Consider the following 20,269-nt stretch of genomic DNA (forward strand, 5'->3'; position numbering starts at 1 on the left):
TTGGACCAACAGAAGGTGGCCTTACCAGGGCTGGTTTTCCGATGGATTGTATGACCAGCACTGGCAGTGCCGGGGGTTGAGGCTGTTTCGACTAGGTCATGGCGATGAGCTCCCTTGCCGTGGAGAAGGTCTCCAGTGTAGAAGGGAGGGCAAGCTCAACCACAGCATGAGCCGGGGAGCTGTCAGGCACCGGACTCAACGGCCCTTGTGGGACCGGAATCGAAGGTGCCGCACTCGGTGGAGCCGCAATCGGCAGTACCACAGTCGACGGTGCCGTGGCAGAGGACGGTGCCGGATGAACCATCTTCAAAGAGCGCTCCTTCTGTGGAGCTGAAGCAGCTGGAATGCTATGTTGCTTCCTCGGTTTCGGGGACAAGGAGTGGTGCCGAGCAGATGTCGGTGCCGGGACTCCTTCTCAGTACCGGAGCGGTCCGGGGCCGAAGGGGTGCTCTTTAGAGAAGTGGTCTGTTGGGCGCTCGGTACTGAGCAGCTGTTTCAATCGAAAGTTCAGCTCCTTCTTTGTCCTTGGTTTAAACAACTTGTGATGCGGCACTTATCAGTAAGGCGGGATCCACCTAGGCACTTGAGGCAGGAGTCGTGGGGATCCCCTATTGGCATCGGCTTTTGACACGCCGAGCACAGTTTGAATCCCAGTGCCTTGGGCATGGGCCCGTACCGGGGTGGAGAAAAAGGGGCTAATCCCCGATCCCCCCTTAAACTATATACACTAACTAACTAATACTAACTGTAACTACAAGAACTTGAACTATACACACAACAAACAGCAAAGAACTACGAGTAGCTAGGGACATTGAGATCAGCAAAGCCGCACTCCACAGTTCCAACGACCGTCACAGGCAGTAAGAAGGAACTGAAGGGCCGTTGGGTCGGCAGGGGCATATATCCGGCGCCATAATGGCGCCACTCCAGGAGGTGACCCAGTCGACCCACCGAGTGTTGCTAGGGTAAAAATCTTCCAACTAATGTGCATGCAGCACGCGCACACCTAATTGGAATCGATATGAGCAAGCACTCGAAGAACTGATCTTGGTTGAATCTATAGGCATTACAGGAATGCAAACAAACATAGCAAAAAAATCCATGCTCAGATATAGTTCCTATCTAAAATAACTGATGAATTTCATGTCAATAAGTATTTTCAATTATGAGCCACAATTGCGTGTAGCGTGAAGAGGCTGGGAACGAAGGGTAGTAACTTTGTGATAGAATAAACTAACGTTGTCAGGGAATTTAGGATTGCTCCATAACTTAGGGTTGTTGCAATGAAGTACAAGGGACCCTGCATATAGTGAACGATGGAAGGTTGTGCTCCACAAGGCATTCCTCCCCTCCCCCGAAGTTTAACTGCAAGATAAAAATATCACCTTTACTTGTCAAAAGTTTCTTTCATAAGCCTTGTCTAAGTAACAAGTCAGTTTCATAATCTTTAGTACACCTGCTTTTGGGAAAAGTGTCATATTATATCCTTACCTCCAGTTCAAGCTGGGAATGGAGGTTGATGAGCGTACTCCAATTTTTGACTTCTCCGGAAAACGACGACTTTGCTAAAAGCATAGGTACCGTTCTGTGACCAACTCCAGCTTCAAGAGTTACAATGACTGATTCAATTCTCATATTTAAAGTCTCCCCTGTGAGAACCAACTCAGCTGTTGTATTTTTATTTTCATTTTCATTTTCAAGAAACCACATTTTTAAATTTTTTATATCTTTCTTATCCCATAGGTCTGGAGGAATTGGACTGATCTCTTCTTCTGAAGTCTCTGCAGTTGGAGAAAGTGCCGATGTAATAGTAATCACTGTATTTATGATAATGGGTGAAACCTATGAGAGGAAAAAAATTGATTATTCAGTGCTGTTGGGTATATGGAAAAACAAGGAACTAAGTATATGGAGTATCAATAACCACTTTTTAAAGTAATCTCTAGAACTGACTAGTTACCGCTTTCAGTTTCAAAATTATAATGAATATTTGTTACAGCACCTGGTTGTTTTCTTTTTGGGACTGACTCTCCCTCATTTCAGCACTCACATGCTTTACTTCTCTCTCTCCATACACTAAAGACAGTTCAGACTTGCTTTGGGGTGAAGCCATTCCCCTTCTGTCTGCCTTCCAGAACAGCTTTCAAATATGTGTAAGACCGAAACCTCTAGCTAGTAATCTCAAAACAACATAACTATGTACATGCTTCAGAGATGTGGCAGACTGGAGGAGAGTTCAAATCCAGAAAATAGTTAAACAAGTCTTCCAGACCTTTTTCCCATTTCTAAATGGAATGTGGTGAGCAGTATGGAGAAATAATCGGGAGGGAAAGAAACAGTTATAAATGACAGAAAATGAGTTTCCCCTTTCTCAATGACAAGGCTTCTGTAGTTCACTTTGGGACTATTACTTCCTGCCAAGGGATTGTGAAAGTAGAATGAATTATATAGTAAGAATAGAAAGGATTAAAGAAATGTTGTCTGTACCTTTAAGCAAAGTTGTTGGAATGTTGCAACCAGATGTCAGGAATACAGACATTAACATAGAACAATTGCACCGTTTAAGGGCAACTGGTGAAGCATTAGCCTTAGATCAATAACAGTTAGTAAGGAAATACGATATGCATGCTGTGCCCCAGGTGAATTTTACTGTTCTGATTTCTTTGTCCCTTTGTCTAAATTCCCGCTCTTTTATCTGTATAAATAAGACTGTTTGGGCCTTGCATGGCCACTCACATATTCTGAATGTTATTGGCGGAGCGCTGCGCTAATAAACAGAGTGGTCTGACAAACTGTGAGTCCTGATTCTAACTTTGACAGGATGATTCTGTAGAATAAAAAACAGATCATACCTGTAGTACTGAATAAAGGCTTTGAAAAAAGACTAAGTAGAGCCTTGCAGATTTCTTTTGTGCTGGCCAATATCGCCCATCCCATAAAACTGGAGAGGAACCTTTTGCATGAGTTTTTATCCCCTCTGAAATTGGCCTTCACAATGCCATGTAAGATGTTGGCAGCACTATTACAGATAACTTGAATAGCTTAATAAAAGAAACATTTCAGATAAGAAAAACATGATTTTCTAAATTTGATTCAAGTAAGTCTCAACCATTTTTCTAGTGTCTTTTATTCCATCATTTTTTTTCTTACGGAGTTGAGGACTCAGACAAAAAGGAAGACAACAATCTCTTGGAAAGTGTGGAAAGTTACATTTACCTTTGTCAAGAAAAGTATGGGAATGAGGATGACAAACACTGTGGAAAACATAATAATGCTTGTCTAAGACTGATATATCAGTGGTCCCTTGAGGTGAAATAATGGCCAGCACAAAACAGGTTTTTGACCAACAGATACTAGAGCGAAATCGAAGTCCAAAGAGGAGATTCAAGGGCCTTAAAAACGACAGAAAAATTCCAGGTTGGACAAATGAGCCACTTTGCTTGTTTTGACAGATAAGTAACACCAAGAAACCAGATGATGACCCATAGCATAGTGAAGTTTGGCTTCTGTTCAACTATATTCCTGATAAGAACTGAAATTTGATAAATTAAAGTCATGCCACTGATTTGCTTCCATGACATACCAAAATATATCAAGATGTCATTTAACATATTTTTTTCTTATAATCTAAGTAACATGAAGACTAATTGTCATCACTTCTTCACTGTGCTTTTTGATTCACTGTCTCAAACCCCAGATGATTAAAATAGATGTTATAATCTAATACAGGGGTCGGCAACCTTTCAGAAGTGGTGTGCCGAGTCTTCACTTATTCACTCTAAAACATGGTTAATCACCTTTATAACTGTTGTTCTTCAAGATGTGTTGCTCATATCCATTCCAGTTAGGTGTGCGCGCGCGCCGCGTGCACGTTCGTTGGAGATTTTTACTCTAGCAACACTCGGTGGGCCAGCAGAGCGCCCCCTGGAGTGGTGCCGCTATGGTGCTGGATATATACCCCTGCCAGCCCCTCTGCTCCTCAGTTCCTTCTTGCCAGCTACTCCAACAGTGGGGAAGGAGGGCGGGTGTGGAATGGATATGAGCAACACATCTCGAAGAACAACAGTTACAAAGGAGAGTAACTGTCTTCTTTGAGTGCTTGCTCATATCCATTCCAGTTAGGTGATTCCCAAGCCTTACCTAGGTGGTGGGATCAGAGCGAGATGTTGCGGAATGTAAGATCGCTGAGCCAAAGGCGGCATCATCTCTAGACTGCTCGACCAGTGCATAGCGGGATGCAAACATGTGGACGGAAGACCAGCTAGCTGTGCGACACATTTCCTGGATGGGAACATGGGCCAGGAAAGTGGCAGACAAGGCCTGAGCCCGAGTAGAGTGGGCGGTGAGATGGCCAGTCGGAATGCGGGCCAAGTCGTAGCATGTTCGGATACAGGACGTCGCCCAGGATGAGAGGCTCTGGGACCAGACAGGCATGCACTTCATGCGCTCCACGACTGCTACAAATAGCTGAGGCGAGCGTCTGAAAGGTTTGGTCCTCTGAATGTAAAAAGCGAGGGCCCGGTGGACATCCAGGGTATGTAGTTGTTGTTCCCAGAGCGATGTGTGCGGCTTCGGGAAGAAGACTGGTAGGAAAATGTCTTGATTAATGTGGAAGGCAGAGACCACCTTGGGAAGGAAAGTCGGGTGCGGCCGCAGCTGTTCCTTGTCCTTGTGGAAGATCGTATACGGGGGGGTCTACCATCAAAGCACGAAGCTCCGATACTCGTCTGGCCAAGGTGATAGCGATGAGGAAGGCCATCTTCCAGGACAGGTACAGCAGCGAGCATGTGGCTAACGGCTCAAAGGGAGGGCCCGTGAGCCTGGCTAATACAAGGTTGAGATCCCAGGTAGGGGAAGGGCGCTTAACCGGAGGGTAGAGTCGCTCCAAGCCCTTACGGAACCTGGAAACTATAGGATGAGAGAAGATCGAACTGCCAGATTCCCCAAGATGGAAGGTGGAAACTGCGGCCAGACACAACCTTATCAAAGAGAGAGCCAGGCCCTGCTCCTTGAGGTCCCATAAGTAGTCCAAGATAATGGGGACCGATAAGCCTTCGGGAGTAAGGTTACGCTGGGTGCATCAACGGGAGAAGCGCTTCCACTTGGCAAGATATGTCGCCCGAGTGGAAGGCTTTCTGCTTCCCAGGAGGATCTGTTGCACCGGGGTGGAACAGCGCAATTCGGATTGGTTTAGCCAGACAGCAGCCATGCCGTCAGGTGGAGGGACTGTAGGTCTGGGTGGTGAAGTCTGCCGAAGTCCTGTGTTATCAGGTCCGGGTAGAGTGGCAGAGGTATCAGGTCCGCTAGAGATAGGTCGAGCGGCATGGTGTACCAGTGCTGCCTCGGCCACACCGGAGCAATCAGGATTAGCCTGTCCCTATCCCTGCGGAGCTTGAGCAGGACTCTGTGGACTAGGGGAAAGGGCGGAAAGGCATAAAATAGACGACCTTCCCAGGGAATTAGAAACGCGTCTGAGAGGCAGCCTGGGGAGCGACCCTGCAGGGAGCAGAACGCCTGGCATTTCCTGTTCTCTCGGGAGGCAAAGAGGTCTATCTGGGGAAAGCCCCACTTCCGGAATATTGAAAGGAGGATGTCCAGACGGATGGACCACTCGTGGGACAGAAAGGACCTGCTCAGGTGATCCGCGAGAGAGTTCCAGACTCCCGGGAGAAAGGAGGCTACCAGGTCTATCGAGTGGACTATGCAGAAGTCCCACAGTCGCGTCGCATCGCCTCTTGACAAAGCGGGGAAGATCGCGTCCCTCCCTCCTTGTTTATGTAATACATGGCCGTTGTGTTGTCTGTGAAAACTGCAACACAACGGCCCTGTAGGTGATGCTGGAAGGTCTGGCACGCCAGTCGGACCGCTCTCAGTTCGCGGACTGTGAAGCACCAGCTCCTGAAAGGACCAAAGACCATGGGGGCGAAGGTGCCCTAAGTGAGCACCCCAGCTGAAAGAGGAAGCGTCTGTTGTCAGAGACACCGAGGGCTGTGGCGGATGGAACGGACGACCGCACACACCAGGGAGGGCGTCAGCCACCAGTCGAGAGAGCTCAGAACGCTTGGTGGAACTGTGATTATCATGTCTATGGCATCCCTGCGTGGACAATAGACTGAGGCGAGCCAAGTCTGGAGAGGACGCATGTGCAGTCTGGTGCGCTACGTAACGAAGGTGCACGCAGCCATGTGACCGAGGAGGCCGAGGCAGGTGCAGACAGAAGTTGTTGGGAAGCTTTTTAGTCGCTGTATAAGCGAGACTATAGTCTGAAACCGCTGTGGGGCAAGCTGGCCATTGCAAGATTGGGTCCAGCATGGCCCCTATGAATTCTATCCTCTGCATAGGTAGCAGAATGGATTTCTCCAGATTGATAATCAGGCCTAGACAGGTGAATAGGCCCTTGATGACATTTACATGAGCGGTGACCTGAGCCTCAGAGGTCCGTTGAATAAATCAGTCGTCGAGGTATGGGAAGGTGTGTATTCGACGACGGCGGAGGGAGGAGGCGGCGACTACCGCCATACACTTCGTGAATACCCGAGGGGCCGAAGAGAGGCCAAAGGGAAGGACCACAAATTGGTAATGTTGACGATTCACCACAAAGCGTAGGTACCTTCTGTGTGGAGGGTAAATCGCGATGTGGAAATATGCGTCCCTCATGTCGACAGCAGCGTACCAATCTCCAGGATCCAGGGAAGGGATAATGGTTCCCAGGACACCATGCGGAACTTGAACTTTCTCATGAATTTGTTCAGTCCTCGCAGGTCCAGGATAGGCCGGAGGCCCTCTCTTGCCTTGGGAATTAGGAAATATCTGGAACAGAACCCCTTGCCCCTTAATTCCTCCAGAACCTCCTCTATAGCTCCCATCGCAAGGAGCCTCGAAACCTCCTGTAGAAGGAGTTGCTCGTGAGAGGGGTCCCTGAAGAGGGATGAGGAGGGAGGGTGAGGAGGTGAGGCTGAAATAAACTGAAGGCGGTAGCCAGACTCCACCATGCGGAGGACCCAATGGTCCGAAGTTAGCTGGGACCACACAGGGAGGAATGCGGCAAGGCAGTTGGCGAACTGAAAAGGATCCTGGGAGGTCATTGGTACAGGGCTCTCGGGCGCACCCTCAAAAGTTTGGCTTCGGTCCCGCTGGTGGCTTGGTGGGACCAGAATTGTTACCCCCCTGAGGTCCAGACTGTCGTCTGCAAGAGGTATGACCTCGCCTTCTGGTGAAGTCTTGCCTTGGTCGAGGCAGGGGGTAGGGGCGCTGAGGTTGCGACCGGAAAGATCGTCTTTGAGTCTGCGGCGTATGCAATCCCAGCAAACGCATAATTATGCGATTGTCCTTCAGACTCTGTAGTCAAGGGTCCGTCTTCTGGGAGAAGAGGCCCTGGCCATCAAAGGGTAGGTCCTGTATAGTGTACTGGAGCTCAGGTGGCAGGCCTGACACTTGCAGCCACGATATACGCCGCATGGCAATCCCAGAGGCGACGGTTCTAGCTGCCGAATCGGCAGCATCCATCGAGGCCTGGAGGGAGGTCCGCGCAACTTTTTTACCTTCCTCGAGGAGAGCTGTGAATTCTTGGCAGGAGTCCTGCGGGACGAGCTCTACAAACTTCCCCACTGCCTCCCAGGTGTGATAGCTGTACCTACTCAGGAAGGCTTGCTGGTTCGCCACCCTGAGTTGGAGGCCTCCTGTGGAACAGATCTTTCTCCCCAACAAATCCATTTGCCTGGCCTCCCTTGATTTAGGAGCAGGGGCTTGCTGGCCATGGCGCTCCCGTTCATTGATGGATTGAACAACCAATGAACAAGGAAGGAGGTGTATATACAGGTACTCGTACCCTTTGGAGGGCACCATGTATTTACGTTCAACCCTTCTGGCTGTGGGCGGTATGGATGTTGGGGATTGCCAGATGGTATCCACTCTAGCCTGTATCGAGCGGATGAAGGGGAGGGCCACCCTGGTTGGAGACTCCGCCAACAGTATACTGACAACCGGGTCATCCACCTCAGGAACTTCCTCTATAGGCAAGTTGATATTGAGGGCGACATGGTGCAGAAGGTCCTGGTGTGATCTGAGGTCGACTGGGGGTGGTCCAGATGTAGACGTCCCCACCACCATTTCATCTGGGGAGGAAGAGGATGAAACCCCGGGAACCAGCGGGTCTTGGATCAACTCCTGGTCTTGGGGGATGTCCTGAGGCAGCGGATCTCGTGGGTCTGGCACGTGTGTTGGAGATTCCTCCGTACCCGCTGGGGGAGGTCTGCTCATTGTGGTCTCTGATGCCCGATGTTCAGAAGGGCCAGAGCGCGATGGTATATGCAGATCACCTTGGGTTTGGTGGTAGGCCCAAGGAGTCCAAAAGGGCCACTGATGAGGTCCCTGGTGGTTATCCGAATCCCCGTATGATGCAGTGTCTACATGGGAGGAGATCGACGGATGACGAGACGGCCACGGGGGAGCGGAGACCGTTTGATGTAGGTCTCTGCGTCCACTCGAACCGTCCCTACGTGGTGCTGGGGAATGGTACCGAGAGTCGTGACGGTGCCGGGAGTGGGATCGGGACCTGCGACCAGCATGGTGCCAGGAGGTCGACTGGTGCCTGGAATCGCCGTGCCGAGATCGGCTGCGAGAAGTCCGGTGCCGCAAGTGGTGCCGAGATCTGAAGCGGTGCCGGTAGTATCTGGACGGCGACCGGGACCTCGAGTGGTGCCGTGAGTACGACTGGTACCGAGACTGCGAGCGGCCGCGGGACTGGGATCGATGGCGGGACCAGGAATGCCTGTGGGACCTGGATCGGGACCGGCAACGTTCCGTGGTACCGGGCGAAGAAGGTCTCATGAGGGCCGGCTTGCCTATGGACTGAGGAACCCGCACCGGTGGAGCCGGGGGTTGAGGTAGCTAAGGCTCCATCAAGGCAATCAAGTCCCGTGCCGTGGAGAACAACTCCGGAGTGGAGGGCACTATAAGCTCAACCATGGCGTGTGCCGGGGAGCTGGTGAGCACGGGACCACGGTGCGCAGGACGTCGGTGCCGCGGCAGTTGATGGTGCCGTGCGGTCCGACTTGGCTAAGCGCTCAGACTGCGGTGTAGATATAGCAGCCGCTGGAGGCTTGTGCTTCTTGCTCCGTGGTGAGAGCGAACTGTGCCGGGGAGAAGCTTGGGCCAGTGATGGCTGATGTCGAGGAGTCTTCGCTGTTGGAGTGCGTTCCGGTGCCGAGGAGGCACTTGTTCCCAGTGTTGCTGACGGTGCCGAGGACTGGGGAGTCAATGCTGCCTCCCATCAGCAGTTGTTTTAGGCGAACGTCTCACTCTTTTTTAGTCCGGGCCTTGAACACCTTACAGATGCGGCACTTGTCTGTCAGATGGGATTCACCCAGGCACTTAAGACAGGAGTCGTGAGGGTCTCCTGTGGGCATTGGCCTATGACAGGCCAAGCACGGTTTGAAGCCTGGTGAACCAGGCATGGGCCCCGGTACCAGGGGAGGGAAAAGGGGCTAGCCCCTAATCCCTCTTAACTATCTACAATAGCTACTACAGAACTAATAACTAAACACTAACTATACTGATAGAAATTGAACTATAAACACAAATACAATAGAAATGAGTGAATCGCTAGGGAGGTGGAGATCAGCTAAGCTGCGCTCCACTGTTCCAACGACCGACATGGGAGGTAAGAAGGAACTGAGGAGTGGAGGGGCCGGCAGGGGTATATATCCAGCACCATAGCGGTGCCACTCCAGGGGGCACCCTGCAGGCCCACCAAGTGTTGCTAGGGTAAAAATCTCCAACGAACGTGCACGCAGCGCGCGCACACCTAACTGGAATGGATATGAGCAAGCACCCGAAGAATTTAAGGTTTCATGTGCTGGTAATAATACATTTAAATGTTTTTAGAAGATCTCTTTCTATAAGTCTATAATATATAACTGAACTATTGTTGTATGTAAAGTAAATAAAGGTTTTTAAAATGTTTAAGAAAATTCATTTAAAATTCAATTAAAATGCAGAGCCCCCTGGACTAGTGGCCAGGACCCAGGCAGTGTCAGTGCCACTGAAAATCAGCTCCTGTGCCGCCTTCGGCACCCATGCCATAGATTGCCTACCCCTGATCTAACATTTTAGGCTTTGTTAGGCATTTGAGTCCAGAAATACCTAAGTCTAGTAAGGCCTAAAACAAATGCGTACAAAAAGGATAAATTTGCAGATGGTACCTCTTTTTTTAAGAAGGTGGTTCATGAAGTAACAAAGTTTGGTAACCACTTCTCTAACAGAAGTCTTGAATTTTTTTTAGCATGGACTGAGGGTGAGAATGGTTAGAGTGAGGAAAGAAGTATATGGCCCAACCTGGAGTATCCCCTGTTTTGTTAACACTCCTCTTTCAGTAATCGGGCTATCAGGCTCAAGTAATGCTTCCTGTTACAAGGTCCAACCTTTTAATGGATGATGTGATAGGCACTGTGTGTGTTTCACTAAGTTTGAGAATTATGGCTGCCTTCACCATCTGACAACTGCAATTATTGTTTCCTCCCACTTATCTTTTGCTTCTCAGATGTGGTAAGGGTAGCAGTTGCGTGATGAGATAAATGTACTCAGTTTGGCCAACATTAGTGTAAGATCATTCATTCCAAGTGCCCTTTGGTTTGCTTCCCATATGAAAAAGAGCTTTGCTGTGACATTTTTTCTGGATGTGAATAGATCCACCTATTGATTGCTGAAATTCTGAGACATTATCTAGAATATTTCTTGTTATTTGTTTTAACACAGCTTACAACCATCATGCTGCCCAAACCAGAAGTCCTCTGTGCACGTTTCTAAAGTGTATGGAAATGGAGATGGAATGCAGAAAGCAAACCAGACAGGCCACCTAAACAGTGACCAGTGTATTATGTAATGGTGACAGTAGGATCATTTGCATAACTGAGGTTGCATCAAGTGATTCCATTTCACAATGGTACTGCATCATTGAAAATTAACACAACTGCAGCATGCCATTTGTCAACCCAGAAAATTCTCCCACTGATGCACAGGTGATCAACGTGGCTCCCTAAAATACATACACAGGAACCAAATCTGAATGGGGCATGACTGTAGCACGCTTAAAACAAGAGCAGGAAAAAATGTAATTTCTAATAACTTAGTGGCATGGCTAAATCTTTCTTTTCACAAGCAACTATACCTTGTGGAAATACGTTTGGACAAAACTCACCCTATCACAGAAGTCACCATATTCCATATAAAAATGAAGTGACATGACTGCAGTACATGTGAAAGGCTTTTTCTTCTTTTGTTTGAACATAGTAAGTCACAGGAGATGCAAGACTACAAAATGTGTTTAGATTGTGTTAATTTTAATTACATCAAAATTTTAAAACAAAACCAATAACTTTAAAAGCAAGTGAGGGAGGAGGAGGAGGAGGAAGACAGGACACAAAAACTACATTTCAACTTACCTTTAGTGTTAAGGATTTAATTGATAGGTCAGCCATTTGTGGATTAGTACCTGACTGCACCATTTTGAAGAAGAAATCACAAGGCTGCAATACCTAAATAAGAAAGAATTCATGGTCAACTCTAACAATATATAGTAACTGAAGTAAAAATACATGCTTAGCTAGAAAAATAGCTCCTCTAAAATGCCATTAGGAAGATTTCAGGGAAAGAGTTACTAGTGATAATTCTGGTGGCTCTTTAAAATGAAAAACTTGATTCTTAATATTAGCATTCCTTCCGAAATGAGAGAAACAAAAGCAAATGGAGCAAACAATATTTCAGCCATACTAGACTGTTACTCACTCAATATCAAAAGTGAATGATAGGGAAAAAGTAACCATTCTTACCAGAAAATGTCCATTCTTCGAGTAGTAAGATCCACGGAGCCATTACAATGGTCCTTCAGCCTGCTTGCCACTTGGGGTCAGAATCACACTTGTCAGCTGGTCTGCCCTACCCTTTATCTCCTTGGTTGGTGGCAGGAAGAGAGTGAAGGAGCATGTGTGGATCATGCTACTTCACTCTCTTCCTGCCACCTACTCTATATTACATAACTACTTGATTCTATAACTTGATATGAACTGCTGGCCTTCTCCTCTAAGGATGAAGAATTCCCTTTGTAGTTTGTGCATCTACATAAGTCTATGACCTTGTCTTTTTGCATTGATTTGTCATGCTGCACTCGGACTGTGAGCAGGAGAATCTGATTATCTCCCACACTCTAGTGTACTCTGCAAGGGTGAACAGGGAAACAGAGCTGATTTGATTATTCATTTATTTCTCCTTTGGAAGTCTGTCCCCATAAAAAATGGTTACTTACCATCTTTAAGACACGGCTGCAGACTGCTCAGGTGTGTACGCAACCAGTGCACTGAAGTCAGAGAACTTGGCTTGGTAGCACCCGCTGGGACAGTGCTTGTACACTCTGGCCCATGTAGCCCCTCCCATGGCTATATAAGGGCAGCACTGCCCTGACCCCCACTCAATTCCTTCACATTAGACTCCAAGGCTGGAGATTCCAATGCAGAGTGCACAGAGGGCGAGTCATGGAGGACACGTCTGCACCCACATCTTGAAGAACAAAAGTGAAAATACAGGTAAGTAATTTTTTTCTTCTTTTCATGGTTGAAGATGTGTATTCCACTCAGGTGACTCATAAGCAGATCCAGCAGGCAGTAAGGTTCAGAGTCTACGTAAACAATGCCTGCATAACTGACTCCCCAAAGTTTGAATGTGACCTATACGCTGTAGTAATAGCATAATCTTTAGTTAAAGTATGCAGTGAAGACCATGCAGCAGCTCTGCAAATATCTAACACTGAAACATTGTTGACAAATATGATCAATGTCCCTTGGACTCTTGTTGAATGAACCTATAATGTCCGCCAGGGCATAGTCTGAGCTACTCCATACACTGTAGTAATACAGGACGTTCTCTACCTGGAAATAATCTGTGCAGAAAGCAGCTCATCTTTCATCTGATCTGCACAGTGGACAAGAAGTCAAGGTGATGAATGAAATGGTTTAGTCCTTTCAAGATAGAATGTCAAGCACCGCATCAGATCTAATGTATGGATATGCTGATCACCCGCATTTCAGTGCAGCTTAGGAAACAATAAAGGCAAGTAAATAACTTGATTAAGGTGAAACTGTGAAACCACCTTGGACAAAATCTTTGAATATAGTCTTAAGGACACTTTATCTTTGAATAACTGAATAAATGGAAATTCTGCCATTATGGCTTGTAATTTGCTGACACTTCTTGCGGATATTATAGCCGTAAGAAAAGCTGTTTGTTGGGAATAGAGGAACAATGAGCAGGTTGCCATGAGATCAAATGGAGGACCCATGAGGGCAGCCAGCACAGTATTTAGGTCCCACAACAGGATAATTTCCTTCACAGGTGGAAAGAGGTGGATAATACCTTTTAGAAATCTCACTAACATGGAGTTTAAGAAAACTGATTTTTCTTGGATTGGATGAAGAAACAACTGAGACTCCCTTTGATATTGACCAAACTGAAAAATGTTTCCATTTAGCCAAATAAGTAGATCTAGTAGATGCTTTTCTACTATTAAGTCAGCAGGTGAGGAAGGAGAGTAAGATCTGGGACATCAAACAGACAGACTGAGAAGGTCAGAGAACCAATATCATCTTGGCCAACCTGGTACAATAAATATCAGTCTGGCATGGTCCAACTTCAAATTTGAGGATAACCTGAGAAGCAAGAGGGATGGAGGAAAGGCATCCATCAGGTCTGTTCCCCAGTTCAGATGGAAGGCATCAGCTAGAGACCCTAAACTAAGTCCTGCTCGGGAACAAAACCGACAGCACTAGTTATGCTTTGCTGAAAAAAGGTCAACCTAAGGAATGCTCGATTCCCTGAACGTGGACTTTACCCCACAGCTGTTTAGAGACCACTCGTGGTTGTCAGAGAAAGTCCTGCTGAGATGACAGCACAGCACAGCAGCCAGCAAACAGAGCAGTAAATAGGTGAGTTACAGGGGGAGTTTGCAGGAGAGACTTAGAGACCTAGGCAGAGGAACTAACAGGCTAGTGAAGGGAGTGGGTTGTGGTCTGCCGCTGTTCTGGTGCCTGTTGGGGGTTTGTTTTGTTTTTTGTTTTCTGGACTAACAGGTTTTAGGTGGGAAGGCTATGACTGACACAGAGGCAGCAGTGAAAGACACAATGAGGATGACTGGATGTGGAAGCTGCGGCATGTATATGATTCTGGGGTGGGTACCAGAAAAGAGTTTTTTCTCCATGAAGTGCTGCCTGATAGATCTGATGGAAGAAAAGATCCGAGGACTGGAGATGCAGGTGGAAACTCTGGTACAGTTTAGAAGACAGTTCGAGCAGATGATGGAGCAAAGATATGAGGCGGCTGAAGAGATAAGCTCAGACTTGCAGATGGAAGCAAGACCAAAGAATTCTGAGGAGAGACTGCTGGGTGAGGAAAGTGGTCGGTGGAAGCATGTGACTAAGAGAACCAGGCAGAGGAAAAGACAAGTGAAGGAGGACTAGAGCTCAGGAACAGGTTTTCAGAGTTGGAAAATGAAGAAGGGGCACAGCAGGTGGTCGCTGAAGGTGAGACGGCAAGGAAGAAGAGAAGGAGCGGCTAGTCCTATAGGAAGAGGGGAAGAGTCAATGGAGACAACACCAAGTATGAACCCCAGGAGGATACGGGATGGGTTGTGGAGGACTGCAAGGGACAATAGAAATCGAGAGGACCTGCAGCCCGTGGGAGCAGGGGATAGACTGGAGAACCACATTGTCACCAGGAAAAGGCAGGTCTACGTGATTGGGGACTCCTTACTGAGAAGGATAGACAGGCCTGTAACTAGAGCTGATCCAGAGAACAGAAGGGTGTGCTGTCTGCCAGGTGGTAAGACACGGGATGAGGACCTGAGGCTGAAAAGGATTCTAACGGGAGCGGGAAAGAATTCGCTGATTGTCCTTCACGTGGGAACGAACGATATGTCTAGATTATTGCTGGAACATATCAAGGGAGACTATGCCAGACTGGGGAAGGCGCTTAAGGAAATTGAGGCTAAGGTGATCTTCGGTGGGATTCTGTCTGTTCCTAGAGAATGTTAACAAGATTATGGCGATCAACAGATGGCTCAGGCAGTGGTGCTATAAAGAGGGCTTTGGGATGTACGGCCACTGGGAAGCATTTATGGACAGAGGACTGTTATCTCGGGATGGACTTCACCTGAGTAAGGAGGGAAATAGACTTCTAGGAGGAGGCTGGCACAACTGACTGAGAGTTTTAAACTAGGAATTTGGGGAAGATGGTTGGGAGATGTCCAAGTAAGAGATGATACAACCGTGGGCAGAAGAATGGACATAAGGAGGAACAGTAGTGTTGATACCAGTCTAACTGGTAATACTGGTGGTAGAATCTCTCTGCCTAACCAGGTAAAGAATGTCAATGAAGCCAAACGGCAAAAATTAAGATGTCTGTACACTAATGCGAGGAGCCTAGGGAACAAAATGGAGGAACTAGAGCTAGTGGTGCAGGAAGTGAAACCAGATATTATAGGGATAACAGAAACATGGTGGAATAGTAGTCATGACTGGAGTACAGGTATTGAAGGTTATGTGGTGTTTAGGAAAGACAGAAATAAAGGCAAAGGTGGTGGAGTAGCATTGTATATCAATGATGAGGTTAACTGTAAAGAAATAAGAAGTGATGAAATAGATAAGACAGAGTCTGTCTGGGCAAAAATCACTTTGGGAAAGAAAGCTACTAGAGCCTCCCCTGAGATAGTGCTTGGGGTGTACTACAGACAGCCAGGATCTGATTTGGATATGGATAGAGACCTCTTTAATGTTTTTAATGAAGTAAACACTAATGGGAATTGTGTGATTATGGGAGACTTTAACTTCCCAGATATAGACTGGAGGACAAGTGCTAGTGGTAATAATAGGGCTCAGATTTTTCTGGATGTGATAGCTGATGGATTTCTTCACCAAGTAGTTGAAGAACCAACAAGAGGGGATGCCATTTTAGATCTGGTTTTGGTGAGTAGTTAGGATCTCATAGAAGAAATCGTTGTAGGGGACAACCTTGGTTCGAGCAATCATGAGCTAATTCAGTTCAAACTAGATGGAAGGATAAACAAAAATAGACCTGGGACTAGGATTTTTTATTTCAAAAGGGCTAACTTTAAAGAATTAAGGAAATTAGTTAGGGAAGTAGATTGGACTGAAGAACTTGTGGATCTAAAGGTGGAGGAGGCCTGGAATAACTTCAAGTCAAAGTTGCAGAAACTATCAGAAGCCTGCATCCCAAGAAAGGGGAAAAAACTCATAGGCAGGAATTGTAGCCCAAGCTGGATGAGCAAGCATCTTAGAGAGGTGATTAAGAAAAAGCAGAAAGCCTACAAAGAGTGGAAGATAGGAGGAATTAGCAAGGAAAGCTACCTTATTGAAGTCAGAACATGTAGGGATAAAGTGAGAAAGGCCAAAAGCCAGGTAGAGTTGGACCTTGCAAAGGGAATTAAAACCAATAGCAAAATTAGATGAAGGTTTCTAACCATTAGAGGACTGAAGTTCTGGAACAGCCTTCCAAGGGGAGAAGTGGGGGCAAAAGACATATCTGGCTTTAAGACTAAGCTTAATAAGTTTATAGAGGGGATGGTATCATGGGATAGCCTAATTCTGCCAATTCATTTGGCAATTGATATTTGATCAGCAGCAGGCAAGTATGCCCAGTGGTCTGTGATGGGATGTTAGATGGGGTGGGATCTGAGTGACTAGAGAGAATTCTTTCCTGGGTGCTGGCTGGTGAGTCTTGCCCACATGCTCAGGGTTTAACTGATCGCCATATTTGGAGTCGGGAAGGAATTTTCCTCCAGGGCAGATTAGCAGAGGCCCTGGAGGTTTTTCGCCTTCCTCTGCAGCATGGGGCACAGATCACTTGCTGGAGGATTCTCTGCAGCTTGAGGTCTTCAAACTACAATTTGAGGACTTCAATAACTCAGACATAGGCTAAGGGTTTGCTACAGGAGTGGATGGGTGAGATTGTGTGGCCTACGTTGTGCAGGAGGTCAGACTAGATGATCATAATGGTCCCTTCTGACCTTAAAGTCCATGAGTCTATGAACTGGTTTTGAGAGTTGGAAAGTGTGCCACTGTGGGTATTATGTCTTCCTTGACATAGAAGTCCCAAAACTTTGTTTCCTGACAAAGCTCCTTGTTTGTTCACATAATATACTATGGTGGTATCCTTGGTGAGTATGTGAACCATTGCTCTCTTGATCAGATCCCAGAAGGCACAGTCCCATGCACTGTAAAAGTCAGATATTGATACAGAACAATTATTCCCATTCCAAGCACAAACCCTAAACCTTTAATGTTCCTAAATGTGCTCCCCAACCTATTATGGAGGCAACAGTGATTACATTTCTAGTTGGCAGAGGACACGCAAAGGGAACACCCTGGCAACATTGTTCCATTTTGCTTACCCCTGAAGAGAATACAATATCTCTAGAGGCATTCAGACAAGCCTGTCCAATGACTGGCAGCTTAGGTGATAGACCAGCTTCAGTCATGACTGAAAAGGATGAAGACGCAATCTCACATGCTGAACCATGTAAGTGCATGAGGCCATACATGCTAGTAACTTCAGGTACACATGGTCAAGGTACGTGGTCAAAGGATGAGATTGCAGATCCAGACAAATGCAATAAATTCCCTGGCCTCAAATTCATGAAGCGTAGTAAGGCTCCAATGAGCTTGATATTTTGAGTTGTAGTCAACAGGACACTGCTTTGTTCAAAATCAACCACAGTCGATCGAACTGGACACAACTGAGGATTTGGCCCTCAGATCTACCTCTCACTAGCCATACTTTAGGTATGAGAAGACATGAATTCCCCTCATTCTGAGATAAGCAGTTACCACCATCATGCATTTGGTAAATATGCCTGGGGCTGGTGATGGGACAAATGGGAGAACCATGTACTGATGGTGTTGGCAGGCAACAATGAATCTCAGCAACTTTCTGTGGCCTGGGAAAATTGGCACAGGGAACTAGGCATCCTGAAGACTGAGAGCAACAAATCAGACATTGTGATTCAATGCAGGAAGAATAGTAAGCCAGGGTAACCATGTGGAATCTCAAATACTTGATGTATTTATTGAAATCAGGGAGATCGAAGATAGGTCTCACCCTTCCTTGCACATGGGGATCAGGAAGTATCAGAGTAGAATTCCTTTCCCTGAAGAAAAGGAAGAACCTCCTGCATAGCTCCCAGAGCACACAAAGCCTGGAAGTGCTGAAGAAGCAGCAGCTCGTGAGAAGGGTCCCTGAAAAGGCTTGGGTTGGGGAGGACAGACAGAAATATTGCATAACCCGATCCCACAGTGCTCAGCACCCGTCTGTCTGTAGTTATTGCTTTCCCAAGCACTGTAAAATTAAGACAGCCTGTTCCCAAACTGAGGAGCCAAGGCTGAAACATTCACAACTGGTACACTGCTCTCATTATAAAAGTATGTGTTGACTAAAACTAGACCCAGAAGATGAACTTTTCTGTGATTTATGTCCTCTTCTGGGAAAGTCTTGCTGCCTAGCAGGATAGGATGAGGGCAAATATATTACTGAGTGCTACATTGCTGGTGTTGTTGTGACCTTCAAAGTGACACTCTGTGGCCTCAGTGTAAACCTCAATGACTATACAGTAGCTCGGAAGTCCTTAAAACATGTAAAGTCTTGTCAGTTTTCTCAGAAAACAAAAAATGACAAACAGTAAGTCCTTTATGATCTGCTGGTCTCATTTGCTGCAGGCAGACTCAGGGAACTTGATGATTACCTGTTCTGTTCATTTCCTCTGAGGCACCTGGCACTGGCCACTTTTAAAAGACAGGATACTGGACTAGATGGACCTTTGGTATGACCCACTACGGCCATTTGTATGTTCTTATGTACTATGAGGTGACGCGAGAAAAGACACCCAAAACCTTGCATGGAAACATAACTCTTGTTGCTATGTTTAGCTCTGGGTGTTATAGATGCAAGGTGTATTGCACGCAGATTTTTCAGGCTCCAATATTGCTTCACTGAGGGAAAGCAAGTCTCCCAGGAACTGAGAACTGAAGAACATCACTAACCTAGGGGTGTCCTCCTGAACACACCCAGCCTGAATACCCAATGACAATGCTGTTTGTCTCAAAAGGTCCTGATATGATTTTAAATCCTCTGGTACTGTAGAAGAGAACATAGGCAGTATAGGATCGTCTGATGAAGAGGAAGAAGAGGGAAGCAGAACTACTGGACTCTCTTCTGGTAATACATTTGACTGTACCAAAAGATTAAGTTGTACCTGGTTAGAGGGAACCCTCTTGACTTGTGGCTATAGCATAGGTGACCTAGGCAGAAAGACCACCGAAGGAACAGTTAATCTAGCCCTAGAATGAGGATTTCAAAGAGGCTGCTCTGCACAGAGGCATAGCATTGGTGGCCAGTAGGAGCTAGGCCAGGAAGCTTCATCCCTATTAAAGGAACTGCAATGATCCCATCACTGACACTGATACCCGGGGTCCTGACAATTTCCAAGAACAGTACCATGAAGGTGAAGGAGATATTTCCACACTTGAACCTGTAGACCCTTCCAAGTAGTCTGGCGGTAATGGAGGAGCCACTTCAGGTGAAGACAATCAACAATCTGCACCATCCACAGTCCAACATGCTGGCCTCATCAGGTCTGATGATGGTACAGTTGAAGACACTTTGAATACCAGAAAAGGCATCATACTCATACTCGGTACCAAAGCAGGCATTAGAACTGAAGATGTAGACTCTGTTGGAATTGTTGTTGGTACCAAAGACAGCATTTGCGCTGGCAGTCCTTCAGCACCAATCAGGAAGTTGACTGTACCCCAGGGCCCTGGGTCTGAGGTGGCATGGACAAGTCAGCAATCAAGCCAAGAGGTGCCAAGGATACAGAAGACAAAGCCACCATTGTCTAGTGTCCTTGAGTAAATGCCTGTCTGTTCCTGACACGCCACAACAAATATATTAATACCTGATTCATCAATGATTTGGAGACCACTGTTGCTGGTACCAGATGAAACAGAAATCCCTGGGGCAATACCAAAGTCTCATTGATGAGGCATCTGTACTAGATAGCAGGGAAGACTAGTTCTATACCACATACTGGAAGACTCTCAGTGCCAGACTGCACTCCTGTTAAACAAGGAGGAGGAATCTCTTTAAACTCTGGAGAAGCCCCAGTCTATTCTGTGGGAAGGGAAACGATCCCTCTTCCTTCTGTGAAGTGGAA

General features: G+C 46.8%; 1 protein-coding gene across 4 annotated transcripts in view; it reads right to left on the reverse strand.

Moving 5' to 3' along the window:
- VPS13A (vacuolar protein sorting 13 homolog A) overlaps positions 1–20,269 on the reverse strand; it is a 332,822-nt gene that overhangs the window by 151,977 nt on the left and 160,576 nt on the right. For all 4 annotated transcript variants that reach the window (XM_030566144.1, XM_030566145.1, XM_030566146.1 and 1 more), the window contains exons 40-41: positions 11,442–11,534; positions 1,492–1,842 (exon numbers count right to left, since the gene is read on the reverse strand). In XM_030566144.1, the coding sequence (XP_030422004.1) occupies positions 1,492–1,842; positions 11,442–11,534 (444 nt within the window). The remainder of the gene's footprint in view (positions 1–1,491; positions 1,843–11,441; positions 11,535–20,269) is intronic.

This window comes from Gopherus evgoodei, chromosome 6 (genome assembly GCF_007399415.2).
Source record: "Gopherus evgoodei ecotype Sinaloan lineage chromosome 6, rGopEvg1_v1.p, whole genome shotgun sequence".
Classification (NCBI taxonomy): domain Eukaryota; kingdom Metazoa; phylum Chordata; order Testudines; family Testudinidae; genus Gopherus; species Gopherus evgoodei.